The following is a 16540-nucleotide window of genomic DNA, read 5'->3' on the forward strand; positions in this document are numbered from 1 at the left end:
GGCGCGACGATCGCGAAGAAAACTTTATCGACGGAGCGACTATGATCATTCTGAGCATAAAGTAATTTTACAAACACGAAACTCTTGATAGTCGTGTCCACGTATTTTTAGATTAGAACCGGCGCTAAGCAAATTAAACCGATGACTCCCGATGGCCTAATTAAATCATTCTAATTTAACCACGATTACTATTGCAAAGGTATCGTAGCTATCTTCAAGGTGATAATCTTTCGAAGACGCATGCGCAAAATCTGGAAAACGTCGGAGTTTCGCCTCTGTATGAGTAATCTGTGGTTCTAAGTCGAGTGACCCGTCTAAACAATCGCAACTTCGCAACATACGGTGCGCGATCCGCGTTCAGGCTCGACGATTGTCGAGAGGGCTTCGATTAAAACTGCGGTGAATTTCTTGTCGAAAACATTAGCGCCGAGATAAATGCGTCGCCGAAACAACGAACTACGTGAACGCTAGTGTTACGCACAACGTATCAGGACCATTTCTTATTCGTATGTAACACGAGGGCAGAAAAAGTGGGCACTACTGCTGGAACAAAATAGAGCCGTCCGTAAGGGACTAGCCATCTTGGAAAGATATGTCGCATCGGTCAAAACGTCAACAATATAGTGTGTATTGTTCGATACATGCCGCCAGCTTGCTGTAACTGCGGTTTACTGCACGTCTAATCAACGGGAGTGAAGGCGACACGGTGGCGTATCTGACACGCGGACGTAATCGCAGAAGAAGCCACAGCTTCGTCGAACGATGAATCGCACTGACGGGTTGGTACAACGACGACGTGTGGTTAACAGCAGTAGCAGTAGCAGTTTGGGTCAGGATAGCTCGAACGATGTTGGCCACAACGATAAATTGTCGGGTCATGGCATGGACACAGACTCTTCCATACAAAAAGATCAAAACTCGAATCCCACGATCGACGACGATTCTGACAAAGAAACGCGATTAACGCTCATGGAGGAAGTTCTGTTGCTCGGCCTTAAGGACAAGGAGGTTTGTTGACATCGTTGCCTCCTGTTTTATGTCGGATTCCTTCGATGTCACACCTTGTGGGATGTGCAAAAGACTTGCACTGGGTCGAGTCACGAATAATGTCCGTTTACTTTCACCAACTTTGTTTACTTCTAAAAATGATGGAAACTAATTTTAATGTAATATATAATCGTTATTGTTATCAAAGATTTGTTGTTATCTATTTGGTGGCTTATCGATGCCTCTGAGATAAACGTGGGAATCTTGACTTGAAAAAGTCATGTATGGTCTTCCGAATCTACTGGTCACTTACAAAGTGCCATCTATTCCATTCATTTTGTAATGCACGAAAAAGATGATAGTTAATGATGCAAGTTTTAATGATTTATGGAGGATGTGGTAATAGATCAGATCAGATCTAAAATTTTAGTGTAGGTTCATCTTGATGTGTATTGTGTGGCATTGTCGTATACCAAATTGACATTTTCCTTATTAATAAATTCTTCCTTGTCGATTCCACCACATAAACAACATTGTTTCTGTTTTGTATAGGCTTGGCTTTAACTTATTTTTCATTTCCATTCGCAATTGTGTTCAAAAAAGATTCTGTTCCTCGATGGAATAATAGACTAATTGCAATGGTCATTTTAATTTCCTTGTTTTGTTCATTCATTGATAAGGAAACCTTGTACTTTACTTTGCAATTGATTGTGAAACATGATATTGATGTTTACATGCAATTAATATGCTGCTAATTTAAAAAAGACAATCAAACCCAACATATTCTCTCAGTCATATTAGGAATCTGAGTAGTATTTGCTATATGTCATTTAAAACAGACATTATTTACGACTCAACTTATTATTTAGGTTATCAGGTGCAAATTTTGTTGCAGGGTTATACTTCGTTTTGGAATGACTGCATAAGTTCTGGATTACGTGGTTGTATCTTAGCAGAACTGGGATTTCGTGGTCGAGTAGAATTAGAAAAGGCTGGTATGCGTAAAAAAGGTCTATTGGTGAGGAAACTTCTACTTAAAAATGATGCACCTACAGGAGACGTTTTGTTAGATGAAGCCCTTAAACATTTAAAAGAAACTGATCCACCTGAAACTGTCCCTAGCTGGATTGAATATCTCAGTGGTTAGTTTATGCTTCAATAATTTGGAAACATATCGGTATAATTATTTGGTAACTTGAAGTGGATGTTCAATGGTGCTTTAACTTTGTTTAGGAGAAACATGGAACCCACTCAAATTAAGATACCAATTGAAAAATGTTAGAGAAAGATTAGCAAAGAATCTTGTCGAAAAGGGAGTTTTAACGACAGAAAAACAGAATTTCTTACTCTTTGATATGACAACTCATCCACTTACTGATAACCTTGCCAAAAGCCGTCTTGTAAAAAAGGTATACTATTTATGTACCATTTCATTAAGCTTTAAATGTATGCACTGTTTCAGTCAGGAACTTAAAACCGAAATTAGTACTTTGAACCGAATATATACTTGTAGATTTTAAAAGATTAATTGAGTAAAAAAAATTCGTCTATCATGAATGCTAATATTAACTTTATACATAACCTTGAAGGGAATTTGTCTATATTAATTTTTATTTAAATGTTTATTTGGATAACACCTGCTTCAAATTAACTTTGTAGAAACGTAGAAATATTTTTAAAGTTAATATTACACTTAATTCTTTTGTGTACAAGTTACCAATCAATTAAGCATATAAACAACAATAGTAGAACCAGTATGATATCATCAGTATTTTTATACCTGTGTTTCCATAATGCTTTTAATAGTTTTACTACGAATTAATATTAAAAATTAAAATTAAGAAATCGAACCTTTTATAATTCACAGATTCAGGAAGCTGTATTAACTCGTTGGGTCAATGATGCTGGTCGCATGGATAGGCGAACATTAGCTTTAGTTATCTTAGCTCATGCAGCTGATGTTTTAGAAAATGCATTTGCACCACTTTCTGACGACGATTATGAGGTGGCAATGCGGCGAGTACGAACATTATTAGATCTTGACTTCGAAGCAGAAGCTGCTAAACCTAATGCCAATCCAGTCCTTTGGGCCGTGTTTGCAGCATTCACTAAGTAACAGTCCCTCTATAAACCACAAGTGTATAAAGAAAATACTGGGTACTAGCGTGAATACTTGGGACTATCAATTTTTGCATGAATTTTAGTTGCAATCTGAAATGGAATAGCTACAATCATTGTTAACGATCATACAATTCAGACCAAATACCTTGAACCCGACTGTGTAAAGCAGACTTAGAATATTAGTAATTTCCATTATTGTTATTTAATACATTTGATAGCTGAATTATAAATGTTCATATTTAAATATTACAAAAATAACAAAATTTAAAGTGTGAATGAGTACTTTGAGTGTGGGGTAGTGCCATGTCAGTTAAGGAATGAAAGATTGCAGCACTGTGCTGAGTTTTGTCCTGTATCTTCTCAGTATCTATTGTGTCGGCACATGGACTGCAAATATGTTTATAGACACGGTATTTATGTGGCAGACATTTAATGTCAGGTTAAGTGCCACATTCCTGCAAGTGTCCGAATGTGTAAACGATGAAAGTAATTCTTTGCACAGTTGTGACAATGACGACAATTTTTACGATTTCTTTAGATGTCCCCTTTATACCAAACTGGATTATACTAGGTTTACTTTGAAAACTACTTTTTACGAAGATGTTACATAGCTTCACTAGGTGGCAGTAAAGTACTCGGATATCGAAAATATAATTATTTCATGAACATCGTTTCTAACACATGTGTAAACCTGTCAATGTATCGTCATAATCTATGGCCAAATGTAACGCGGGAATATTTTCGTGCGGTAAACTAGTGTCGAAGTCGTTATGTTTTTAATTAATCGCGATGTGTAGATACGTTTTCGACGAATTCTGTTATTAACTTATCCCTTACATGTTACCCTAACATTGTATGATGTGATGTGTAAGTAGAAAAAATGCAAACTTGGGATTTGACTGTTATAAATAATGGAACATTTTGTGAGGACAACAGAGACAGACGCGATTAAAAGTGGATACAAAGTTTTCAAGATTAATTATTATTTCTCTTCTAACATAATGGAGAGTGTAAGTAGTTATCAGTAATATATATTTTTGTTGTTAAATTTTCAAGTATGTTTAGGGTGATCAAGAAATATTTAATCTTTCTTTCTTAGTCTTCGCAGTCGCGCGAGATAATATGATTTTATTATTTTTGAATAGATTTTTTTTTACGTTAAACATTTTTTAATAAAATTTGAACTGTAAAAAGCTAACACGCAATTGACAGTAGAAAATGTATTTTGAAATAATAAAATCACAAGTCGTGCGACTGCTCAAGTATCAGTTCTAGAGTTAGTCGTATTTATTTGACAGTGGCATTTTTCAACGATATAAAGTACTTTAATTATATTGATTTGAATATGGATTTTATATGATCCCTTTTTATTTCAATGTTAAATTTTCTAACCATATATTTAAAACATACAAGCGTTATTTTAATGCTTAAATTGAAAGGTAACAAAAAATTCTATTCATATGTATACCTTCTATTAATACAATTTAAACTGGAGATTTTATATTTTTAGAAATAGAGTTTTACTATTAGTTTAATAATCCTATTATCATAGTATTTCTTAATTTAAAATAACATTTAATCCTAAATATCTTTATATGATTATATATTTCTTGGGACATCTTGTATCTATCACATAGAATTTTTGTATCTAATAACATGAAGATATTTTAGTTAATGTATTACTTGTACTGTGAAGGGAATCCATATGTAAGTTTGTATAATGTATAAAATTATTTCTTGTTTCTAAATTCTTGTGTATCAAAAAATGGTAAATTTATTTTTGTCTATATATATAAACTTGAAAATAATAAACAAGAGATAAAGAAATAGATATTCTGAAGTCCCCTACTATTGCTGCCTTAGTATTATGAGATTATACGTATTATATTGTTATTTCATTATGTTCATATTACAATACTATAGTATTGTATATCTTATGTTATATCTAAAGTAATATAAAGATTTACCAGAAGTTTAAAAAGCATCAGCTATTGTTAAATTTCTTGTAATATGATAAATAATTAATAAACATGATAATTTTATACTTGCACATTATTGAAAAGTTTGCTTATACAAAGTAACTATACTGAGAGAAATTGTCCTAAGAATCAGCTTGCTGGACAAGCATATTTCATGTATATTAAATTAGCATTTTCACACTATTATTATGATGCTATCAATAACGAATAATGCTTCCAGAAGTGTGAATTTATTTCAATCACGAAAATTATATATTGGTATATATAAACATTGAGATGATTTTTAAGATCTTAAAAGCTCTACTGCCACTTGGTAGAATTCCTAGAAATTCTTTGTGAAAGTTTTGAGAAAGGTGCTAAATACAAGTATTTGGATTGTGTAACGGTAATTAAAAAAGTATTTCAAGTTCAATCAATATTCTCATTTTATGTTCAACTTGTAAATTTGTTGAAAATATATTATAATTTGAAGTTTATGAAAAAATTATTAGCTATACAATTTTTAGATGATTATTTATAATAATTATTTTGGTAATTTTTTAATTCTTCGGAAATTTTGTCTAATGTGAAAAATATGAGTACATGAACAGTAACAAAATATAAATATTTACCTCGGTTGCCTGTTGAAAAAATCTATTTTATTCAGTTGCTATATATATGTAGTACATACATTGATGTCCAATAAATCAATTTTTTAAAATAAACTATATTTTTAATATTCTTACTTTACTTATTTAAATGAAACTAACATTTTACAATGCAAATTAACCTTAACAATGAATTCATATTTCACATTTTCATGTTTTTATGTTTCTTTTTATTCATATGATAATGTTATCACTAATAAATTAATATTAATATAATTTTTAATTTATGAATACAAAGACAAGATATACAAATACAAAATGTTATTATCAATTGTTAATTATAATTATTAAGAATATATATGCAAGGAAGTAAAATTACTATTATTATTCATTATTTATATATTCTTGAAAATATTAACTACATTTTTTTTCAGTATTAAATATCAGATATTAAAAATTTAGTAGATCAAAGTATAAGTTGATTTATATTAGATATTTTCTATTAAATGATATGGGTTATAAAAGAAATACATAAACATTTATTATGTAGTTCATCTATTTGGGCAAACAATTTTAATTTGTTTATACAAAAATTTAAAAAGTATCATTTTGTTTTTTATAGAGAAAAACATTTTTTTAACAGTACTTTTTTGCATTAGATTAATTATATAATAGATATAGAAAGGTTAATATTATTATCATTATCGCAAATAAAGATGACAGTTTTTGAGCTAGGATATGTTTAATAGTTCATAAGTTATGGTTTTGGTAAAAGAAGTTTCCGTTTTTAAAAATGAATTTGTAGAAGTTACACTTGGATGTATTCCTGTACAGCATTATTTATAGTTCAATCACATGTTTCGGAAAAATAGTTCACAGTACGAAAATTCTGTTTTTAGTAGTGTCACGTATATTATTGAAAGATAAAAAATGTATATACATAGAAATTTATATCAAATGTTTAAAAAATTTTTCTGAAATAGGGAACATATAGACTAGTTTTCTATCATTCATAATTTCAATCACATTACCATGTAAGCTAAACAGTCAAATTTTCTATATTCCCATCAAGTAATGAGTGTATGAATTATAATAATTTAATTAGAAGCTGTAGCTGTTCACTGTTAGACTGTATATGTACAGTCAATTATATACAAAGACGAATAATGTGTACAAAGTACATGCAATAACACACTAAGTATTTTTATATTCCGTGTTTTCGTATTTATCATTTTAACATGTGTTAGAACATTTACAAGTTCCAGCCAAAGTTGAGTCAATAAGCCCATACTGTCCAGTAAACATCCAATTTTCATCTTTCTTAAATAGTTCATCTGCCATACCAGATGGTAAGCCAACGCAAACATCTGATTTCACTGTTCTTAAACTAAGAATGTGTGTTGGTTGAAAACCTCTCAGTACTTGATTAAATTCTGTTGTATATTCCCAATTTATATCACCTAATAATTTTCTATAATTTAAATCACCTTTAAATATGGCTAGTTTAGCTTCTGATAATTTTGCATACAACACTTTATCTTGCTCTTTCATAGCTGCAAAATCATAAGGTCCTGTCCAGTAGGACTCTTCCTAAATAAAATATGAGTTGGGATTAAATTTTATATTACAATTATTTTATGATGATTACATAAAATAATATATGTCATACCTCAATAGTCCATACATTATTCTTCAAGTGGTTACTTGCTAGTTTAGCTAATTCTTGTAGGTCTTTATTTGGTGAATTCATCATATAATCTAGAGTCCAATTGAAATCATTTTTTGTTGTATCACTGACATACCATGGATAAAGTTTTACATAGAATCTTATTTTTACAGCAAATTTACAAGCAATTAGAAATACTGCTAGGCATAAATCAGTAAACAGTTCGTATCCTGCATTGTCCAATATCATGTCTATTTTTACATTAGTTTCTCTCTTTTTTAATAAATTCCAAACAAATTCTGTTTGATCTACAAGAATATCTTTATACATTGACTGTAAAATTTCTATGGGGTTATAACTTTGACTAACTTCTGCTCCTGCACTTAGGGACAAGTCACATCTACAAAATATGTATACTGGTAAAATTGTTAATAGAAGTATACAAACAAATAATATAAATTAAACATACTTATTGCCCCAAAGATTTAGTTGAATAAATTTAGAAAGCTCTTCTTTAATTTCAACTTCTGACAAAGATTCAGATCTTTGTACAAATTTCATTGTATAACTACAAAGTGCAACTATACAAGCTAGTGAATTAATAAATGCACCTTCTTTCTGTTGTCTGAAAGGATCGTAACTGTGTAAATATTTTCTGAAAATGAAAGAGTTCAAATTTCATTGCAGGTATTAAATCATATTATTTTATGAAATATTTATCTACATATGTATTATTTATATTAGCTTATACCAAATGCATAAAATCGATCTACTTATTACTACATATTATTCATTAAATGGTTTTTAGAACATACTTGAGAGCAATCTCTTGTGCAAGTGTTCGATACATATAACATTCGCAGTATAACCAATCTGTATTAAACCATGTTGGTGTACCGCCTTCTATTGCGCTCCTTTTAATTAAATACCTATTCCATTCTTCAGCATCATTACCTGTTACATTGGGTAGCAATTGCAGAGGCTTTAAAGTTTTGTTTGTAACTATTTCGTTTTTTAATTTACTAATAAATCCTACCAATTGCTTAATTTCTTCCGTGGCATTCTAAACAATTTAAAAGTTCCACACATCAGATGGACACATCTTGATCTGTATTTTGTATTATTAAAACACAAACAAATGTATGGTACAGGAAATCTCTTAAAGCATACACTATACCTCCCCATATTTCCTCGCAATGTTGTCCTTATCACGACTAAGAGTATCAATTATTTTAGTTAGAATTATTGGTAATCTATCTTTGATTGTTATATAAGCAAAACTCCTATAACAAGATGAGTATGATTATATGCATACACCATATTATAAAAATGATAACAGGTGAAAATTAGAGTTTATAATGAATTGACATTATAATTATTGGACTGATATCAAATATAAGTACTGCGTTGTCAGATGCTAACTTGGTCCACGACTTCTAGGTTAAATATAAATAATAAAATTTATTTACCGTTTATAGATCCCCTTCAAAGGCACCCCAAAAGGTGTTTGTATATCCTGTAGATCTTGGATGTCTACCGAGTCTGATTTTTCGGACATGATGTTAGTATCTAAATTCACTATCACAGCTAGACAACGGTAGATCCCAATCAGCTGTGCATACAGTTAAGTCTGAAATGAACAGAGAACGATAATGTCTTATTTGCATTCGGTTTCGCTTACATAACGCAATGATGAGTCTGCTGTTTACCACGTGTTTCGCTTCCTGTTAAGTCCTGATAATCGTATCGCTTTTGTTTTGATATATTCCACGGAAACCAGTCTCCCACGAGCAGAGGGCGAATGGAGACTCGAGCCACGTGCGATGCGCGTGCGTGTGTGTTCTGTCACAGATAGACCTTTAAATCGTTACTATCTTGGCGTGTGAGTAAGGCGCGTAAAACTGCCATTCCAAAACGGTGCGTAAGTTTTAAAGTCAGGGTCATTCACATTTCTGGATTCTTTCATTATATTATGAAAGAATTCTTTTGTGTGTAAATAAGTAATATGTTTGGAGTAAAGAAAAGTATTATTGTGTTCCGTTTGAGATTTGTTAATTGAATTAATTGATAACGTTTAGTCAAAGATTATCTTGTTATACCAATAATATTTTTTGTTCTTACTTGATAAGTTTTGTTTCTGTCTGTCCTGTTCTTAATATTGCATTATTGCGCCTGCAAATGAACAATTGACGCATCAGATTGGAAATGTTGGATATAGCCCGATATACGACCAGAACAGTATAATGTTTTGTCAGACGCAGTTAGGCTTCTGACCAGAACGATCAAATTGTTTCGTCAGTTATAATTCGACGTACGCCAAAATAATAAAAGTATTTTGTCGGTTGTAACTCGACTTACGACTATAACGGCAAAAATATTTTATTTGCCAAAGTTTGGTTTGCAAAGAGTTAACCTATGAAACATTTGTAAAGGGTTAATCTTTGAAATATTTTCCAATTATTCGATAGTTTACGAATTCATAATTGGTTTGAACAGATTTGTTCAAATGATTACCCAATAACACCACGTTTACCTAACAGTACACTTTGTACCAAATCAAAGTACAATCGTGAAATCTAGTGGTTGTTAAATTGACGCTCATAAGGGTATATTATTATTTTAAATGAATTTTCTATTGAAGACAATTGCTGCAGAGGCAAAAATAATTCCTAAGTAGATCGGGGCAGTATGTGATCAGACACGTCTGACTTTTCTTCGAATAAATTGCACGTTTCAAGCAGTGCTGTGCAAATCATCGCTGTTTATTTATTTAATTATATTAGTTATCTACATAAAGGTATAATATTTCATTTCTATATTAAGGCTAACGCGAGTGTATCAGTCTGTTTACTTCAACTGAAACTTTGCAAGTAAAGAAGGGATTATAAAAATAGTAAGTAACTTTAGATTTGTTTACTCTTTGATGTCGAAATATAACAGTTCGAAGCAATGTTCTTTACTTTTTTGAATTATTTACTCTGCATATCTATTTACATTTATTATATTGAATTTATGTTTACCGAAACAAGAAGTCCTAATTACTCCATTTTTCGCTTTTTCACCGATCCAATTATTAAAATAGATTTCAAATTCAAATAAAAATTAGATAATATTTTGTCTGAATAATGCAGAGAGATAAATGAGAAGTTATTGTCTAGTCGATTGATTAGATATTATAATCCACTGTTGGTTCTTTTACTTTTATTTTTAGAACTTCTTTTATCCTACTGTATCGCGGTACTTTGATGAAAATGTTAATTCCTTAATTATTATCAGAACCTAACGATAAGAGTTTCTTCAAGGCTTCATTCAAAAAAACCTCGTCTTTGTCTTTGCCCTCCAATTTGCAACAGTTACACGTGGATCTACATTTCAAGCTCTTCCATAACGACCTAGGAAGTTGCATTAGCGTCAGTTGTTGCGACAGTTTAGCCGAAGTTCAGTCGTCCGATGCCGAAACAGCCACTGGCAAAGGGGCTCGAATTATTTCGTCTTCTTGCTTCCAATGTGGTTTTTATCTGCCACCCTGGAAACAACAAACTAGAGCGATAATTCAACTACAGGTGTCTCAGACTTTATTAAATTTGATATTAAGAAGTGTCACTGGGAGTGTTGCATTCGCGTTTCAGGTACTATTAGTAGCATTTCCAGTGGTTCTATGAGTTTGTAAAAAGCATCGTTAATTTTTAAAAATTTAAAACAGCAGATTTTTCTAAAATTTATCTGTCAGTTCAAAGATTCGCTATGAAATTTATTGCCTTTTCGGCACCGTTAGAAATCTTCGTAAGAAATACTCATCGCAATGTGACACCAAGTGTCGCGACAGTACAATCGACAAGCCTGCATAGTAACAATAATTTGCGAGATAGTCATCGCGGTCGTGCGTTGTATTCCTTCGAATGAAATCTGCGCCGGCGATACCTCGATTCAACGGCCCGTCCTCCTTCCTCCTTTGGGATCTGGGAGCAATGTTGCTAATTACTACATACCACCGAATGCGGCATAACCCGCGACCCATGAATTCCACCACCGTGGCCGACGCTGTACAGTCGCGAGAGTCAGTTTTCGTTCGTGTAATCCGTGGAAATTGCGGTTTCCTATGAGCGCAGAACGAACTGATAATATGCTCCTGAGCGGTTTCTGCCGGCTCGTCTCGCATTCTCTGACGTATTAAAGTTTGAAGTCCGTATTCGAACGAGCACGAGCGCAGATTCATTCGTGTTTGCTGGCTGAAGTATCAGGTAGTTCACAAATAAATGGCGGATTTCACGCGCCAACTCTAACGAGGAAATTGCTCAACCTGTCCTCCTCCGATCTTAACGTGCTTTTGCAGAATGATGAAAGACGGGTCCTAGTTTAGGCGAGAGCTATTACGATTTTCTTAAGGTGGTGTTAGAGCAGTATACCGATCTAGCATCTGAAATCAGCCCTTTTTCTTTTATCTTTTCTTTCTTTTACTTTTTTTTTGGAATTTTTTATTTTTTCAATATTTTTCGAGGAACGGAGGTAAACTATGAATTCTGCTGTAATTCTTATATCTATTTGTATTTATATTGAGTAATTCTGTCTAATTTTTAACGAGTTTTGTCAATTTAATCGTCACACTTAACAAGAGTCACTGTATCAAGAAGCAGCTTGTATATTCTAGTAACACAATGTGCACCTCTGTTACAGAATTAATTTGCCACTAAAAAATAAAAGTAATCGTATAAGTTGAGGACAAGAGACGAATCCATGTGCACGATAAAATTTTGCAGGCCCATGGCTCAACAGTACCTAACAAAAACTGAAAAAATAACTGTGAAAAGTTATCACATCGCTATAATATACACAGTAATTTCGTATTCATATTAATTCCGGCAATAACTAAAACTTCATGGGCACGCTTCGAATGATCCTCACCGAGCGAAGAATCAGCTCAGCCTGTCGACCAGACAATATGAAATTAATTATAATTAACTGCCATTCACGGAAGTTCCGCGAACAATTTTGCAGCCTCACTACGGCGTTATAATGAACTTGCAGTTCCTATCATTTACATTCTCTTATATTCGTTCCGAGTTTCCGGTTAGCCGCAATCCTGCCCCGAGTGACGTCAAAGAACTAGTTTAAATTAATTATTATACCACAGAAACGAAGCATGTATTTTTACTTTTACCTGCAATTGTTACACGAGCATTTGTGTCTTTATTATGATTACGTTTTTGCCTCACATTACAGATTGTTTTCAAGTGAGACATTTAATTGACAAAAAGTGTCAAAAAAATTAAACTAAGTTACTCGCTATGAATGTACTTGTTAGGTAAAGTCGAGACGTGATAATAGAAATCATGCAACAATTGTCCATAATGACAAATTTCAAAAGCAAACTACGTTCACCATATTGAAAAACTAATATTACATTCGTCGTTACTATTCAAGTTTTTAAATATGGACTCTGCATACTGTGCTTCTGGCGTATAGCAATTAAATCGTTTGATTCTGCAGTCATTATACTGATTTATGTCGAGCGTAAAAGAATTAAAATACTTCCGTTTTTAATTTTTAATTATCACGTTACTTAAACAGGACGAACTCTCGATTTCGTTCTACAAATATTATTTTCTCTTCAAGACGAAGGCTTCAAGACGTAATTACATTAATCCTCATTACCAGGTCGTGTGCTCAAGAGCTTGAAGTTTCTTATCCTCAGCAGTTCATTAAAACATTTTTACGTTCAGTTGCAGCGAACCCACGGAGAGTTAAAGATTTGTTCCTACGCGATTTGGTCTCTGAAATTTAATACTGTCGCGAGAATGTTTGTTCGTTCATGAATGTGCACGCAGGTAACATTTATTACTGTTAATTGCTCTTTATCATTCTCTGACGTCTCCATTAGAGATATCACTTTTCGCACTTTGTCCCGTTACATTGGATCTGCCATTTAGAATTTCTAAATTCTGAATTCAGATTTGGAATCAGTGACCTCAAAAACCCCTGTATACCATATTTCATAAAAATCGATCGTCAAGAAAAATGGATATAAATGTTTCTCTTTCAAAGAACGTTGAGGGATCTTCCAACCAGGAAATACTACAATGTTTACTAGTATTTCTCGGAATTTGAACGGCCTTGCAAGGGCGCTATATGTATATATATATGTAGGTCACAGCGCCTGTCAGTCATTTAAAATTGTTTATAAAATAAGAAACTTTGAGGTGTCATAGCTCAGCGTGGAATCGTCCGATTCGATTCTAACAAAATTCAATTTGAAGGGCACAATTTCTACTACCTAATACATAGTTATTATCATTGTCAGATATTTTTAAACAATTGTTTTTTTTTTATAACAATGTATGTGACTTTGAAGTGCCTAACTCGGCTTAGAATCGTCTGATTCGATTCTAACAAAATTCAAAATAAAGGGTGGAATTTCTACTATCTAATAGATAGTTACTATCATTGTTAGATACTCTTAAACAATTGTCTTTTTAAATATATAATTATTAAATATTACCCTCATTGTACCATGTAACTCGGCGTGGAATCGTCCGATTCGATTCTAACAAAATTCAAATTGAAGAACGGAATTTGAATTTCTCGGTCAGGCGTGAAGAATATCATATTTCGTTGGTTCAAAATTTGTCAGGTCAATTAAAGCGCGTTCCTTTTTACAACGCTTAATGTCGTTCGAAAAAGGTTGTTTGTGTTTGTGCTCGTCCTTGCGTATGCGCACGTAGCTCTGAAACACGCTGGCCTTTGCTAACTGACCGTCTGTCCGCGTTCTAACACGATTATCCTTGACGTTTTCCGCTGTTCATTTCCGAAATTACTGCCAGCCATCTGGTTCGCGTATTTACGATGTCCCGACACGCTGACGCTGGTTGCGATGTTCTAGTACATTAATCAGTTTCGCACGAAGGCGAACCACAGAAAAAGAAAATTTCAGAGGTGGCGATAAGGGAGACTTTCGTTATTTCCGCGGTTGCTTCGTTTATTATGTTTGTGATTCTTCTCGAGCGTATCCTATTTTGTGTTAGAGGCAATCGACCCTTTCGAGGGAGATGTTTCTTAGACTGGTGTTTTTGGTGCTTTCATGACAGCGACAGACTGGACGAAATCCAGTTTACTTGGTGATGGGCAACATATAAGTATGATACTGTGAACACAGTGTTAAATAATTTTTTATCAAGGAAATGTAGCTTTCTTCATTCTGTTTATCATAGAGCAAACGCATATGGCAAGTTTGTATGAATAAAATCAGTTCTGGATGGTTTAATAAAGAAAAATATTTTATGATAATGAGACTTAATAATCTCATCCAATTATTCTGCAGATTCAGACACTTATTATTTGGTTTGAATATTAATTCATTTATAAATAACTAAAAAATGAGTTCTCTCTTACAAGGATAAAATAAAATTTATGCAGTAGTAGATTTAGGATCAATTGAGTGTAATTTACTAGGTTGTCCCATAAGTTCCCGGACACTTGATGCTTGAATTTTTGACATTGAAACTTTCAATTATTGTTTGAACAATATTATTGTTTAAATAAGTAGCTCGTAAAAATAATCGTGCTATGGACACTTGAATACTTTCTTCCCTAAATATTATTCATCTTTCTTTGTTTTTGGTTATTTATATATTCATGAATTAATTAATGGTCGATTTAAACAATAAATAACATTAAATTTAAATTTAAATTTAAATTATAAAAAGACTGATTTGAAAACTAAGCCTATTATTTCTATCTAATTTTATCAAAGACTATTATCAAGTAGTTCATAAGTTAGTTAATTTGATCAGGCAAATCATTTTTACCTAAGCTACTGTTATTCGATTCCTAAACAACAGATTTCTCTCCTGATTTCACATCAATACCTTCTTATAAAATCTCACAAATTATTTCTAGTATTTTTTAGTGCAGTTTTAATATTTTTTCGAAGTCGGTTATATTTTTTTCCAAAAATTATTTTATTTTTAAATTCATTTAACGCCCATCTCATTTGGGAGGAAAAGTTGTTTCAATCGTCCCTCGATTGTCTTGCAGCCCTACGATCATTCTCGAGGCACTCCGCGAAAGGATTATGCGAATTCCCCCTATCTCGGAATTCCCAAACGTGGAGGTCGGCTTTAGCTATTCTCTGAACGACTCGCTCTTCCGTCGATTCTTTAGAACTTCGACGTTTGTCTCGGCCTCTTTCCTTTTTCTTTTCGACTCCACCGCTTTCCTGTCCGTCCCTTTTTTCCTCGTTCGCTCCTTCAAGACGTCGAGACGAACTCTCGAAATTTCCGGAGTTTCCCGTACGGGGAAGAGTCGGTTCCGCGCTCCTAATTCCGCCGAATTAAACTCGCCTTTGGAGGCTGACTTCGTTCTAATTGCAACTGCGGGCTCGCTGCGAATAGCGCCAAAACGAATCGCCACCTCCTAACGCGCCATTCTGCCGTCAAAATGCGCCAGAGAAAGCCTCCGTGTAATTTCTGGTGAACATTCTTCAGCGATCAAGAACAGATCGGGAATTCGAGAAGCCATTTCAGCCTAGTACCTCTGAAAAATTGAATTTTCTTCATTTTCTCATAGCTCGAGGTTTCAAATCTAATTAAAACTCGTAAAAATATTGATATTATCAGTGTTTTATCGCACTAGCGACAAATATTTCAGAGCATTCTCCAAAAGGGGCTTGAAGATTTTATTTTTTAACGCCAAGTTTACAAAGTTTCAAAGTATCTAAGTTGCATTGTTTCTTTTTCTTTGACGTTTATTTTCTATAAATTGTTTGATCATGTTTATACCTATTACCGAAGTTATTTGGATGTATGCGTGCTTCTTTGTTTGGATAAAAGTTAGTATAAACGATTGGCGAGAAATGTAAATGATTTTTGTAACTTTCTTTGGGAAATTCGAAATAGGTCAACCATGTTCTGTAAACCTAGTGTTAATAAAACACGAATGGTATAGAGTGTACTCGATTTATATCACCTTATGTATGTGTATTTATATTAATACATTCACAATTTGAATTGGATTTCAAAATAAAGAATTCTAACGGATACGTTAGGAAATTCTTCATTAGATATTCTTCCGATTTCTTGATTGTCACGATATTTGTCGTGTGGAGCAATCGTACTTCTTACCTTCTACATAATTTCAATCAAAACATGCAATCTATAGTTCCAGTTATCGCGTGCTATAAAGTCCACTTTCTTCATCCTCTATTG

At 32.9% G+C, this 16540-nt stretch overlaps 2 protein-coding genes across 3 annotated transcripts; one reads left to right on the plus strand and one right to left on the minus strand.

Annotated features, from left to right (window-relative positions):
- The first annotated feature begins 294 nt into the window (after positions 1-294).
- On the plus strand, positions 295-5158 carry LOC128874194 (Golgi phosphoprotein 3 homolog sauron). Its single transcript, XM_054118657.1, has 4 exons — positions 295-1008; positions 1883-2129; positions 2221-2396; positions 2855-5158. The coding sequence occupies exons 1-4, from the start codon at positions 763-765 to the stop codon at positions 3101-3103; spliced, it is 918 nt and encodes a 305-aa protein (XP_053974632.1). The 5' UTR covers positions 295-762; the 3' UTR covers positions 3104-5158.
- Positions 5159-6089: 931 nt separating this feature from the next.
- Positions 6090-9196, minus strand: LOC128874192 (damage-control phosphatase ARMT1-like). Of its 2 annotated transcripts, none has more exons than XM_054118656.1 (7): positions 9050-9196; positions 8810-8970; positions 8518-8623; positions 8156-8403; positions 7810-7965; positions 7344-7740; positions 6090-7264 (listed from the first exon to the last, which is right to left on the minus strand). In XM_054118656.1, exons 2-7 carry the CDS (start codon positions 8896-8898, stop codon positions 6908-6910), a joined length of 1353 nt encoding a protein of 450 aa, XP_053974631.1. In that variant the 5' UTR covers positions 8899-8970; positions 9050-9196; the 3' UTR covers positions 6090-6907. The 2 variants fall into 2 exon arrangements, with proteins under 2 accessions (XP_053974631.1, XP_053974630.1); XM_054118655.1 differs by having other exon boundaries at positions 6097-7264; positions 7810-7995; positions 9050-9195.
- Between the last annotated feature and the right edge of the window lie 7344 nt (positions 9197-16540).

The sequence above is a fragment of the Hylaeus volcanicus genome, chromosome 3 (assembly GCF_026283585.1).
Source record: "Hylaeus volcanicus isolate JK05 chromosome 3, UHH_iyHylVolc1.0_haploid, whole genome shotgun sequence".
Classification (NCBI taxonomy): Eukaryota; Metazoa; Arthropoda; class Insecta; order Hymenoptera; family Colletidae; genus Hylaeus; species Hylaeus volcanicus.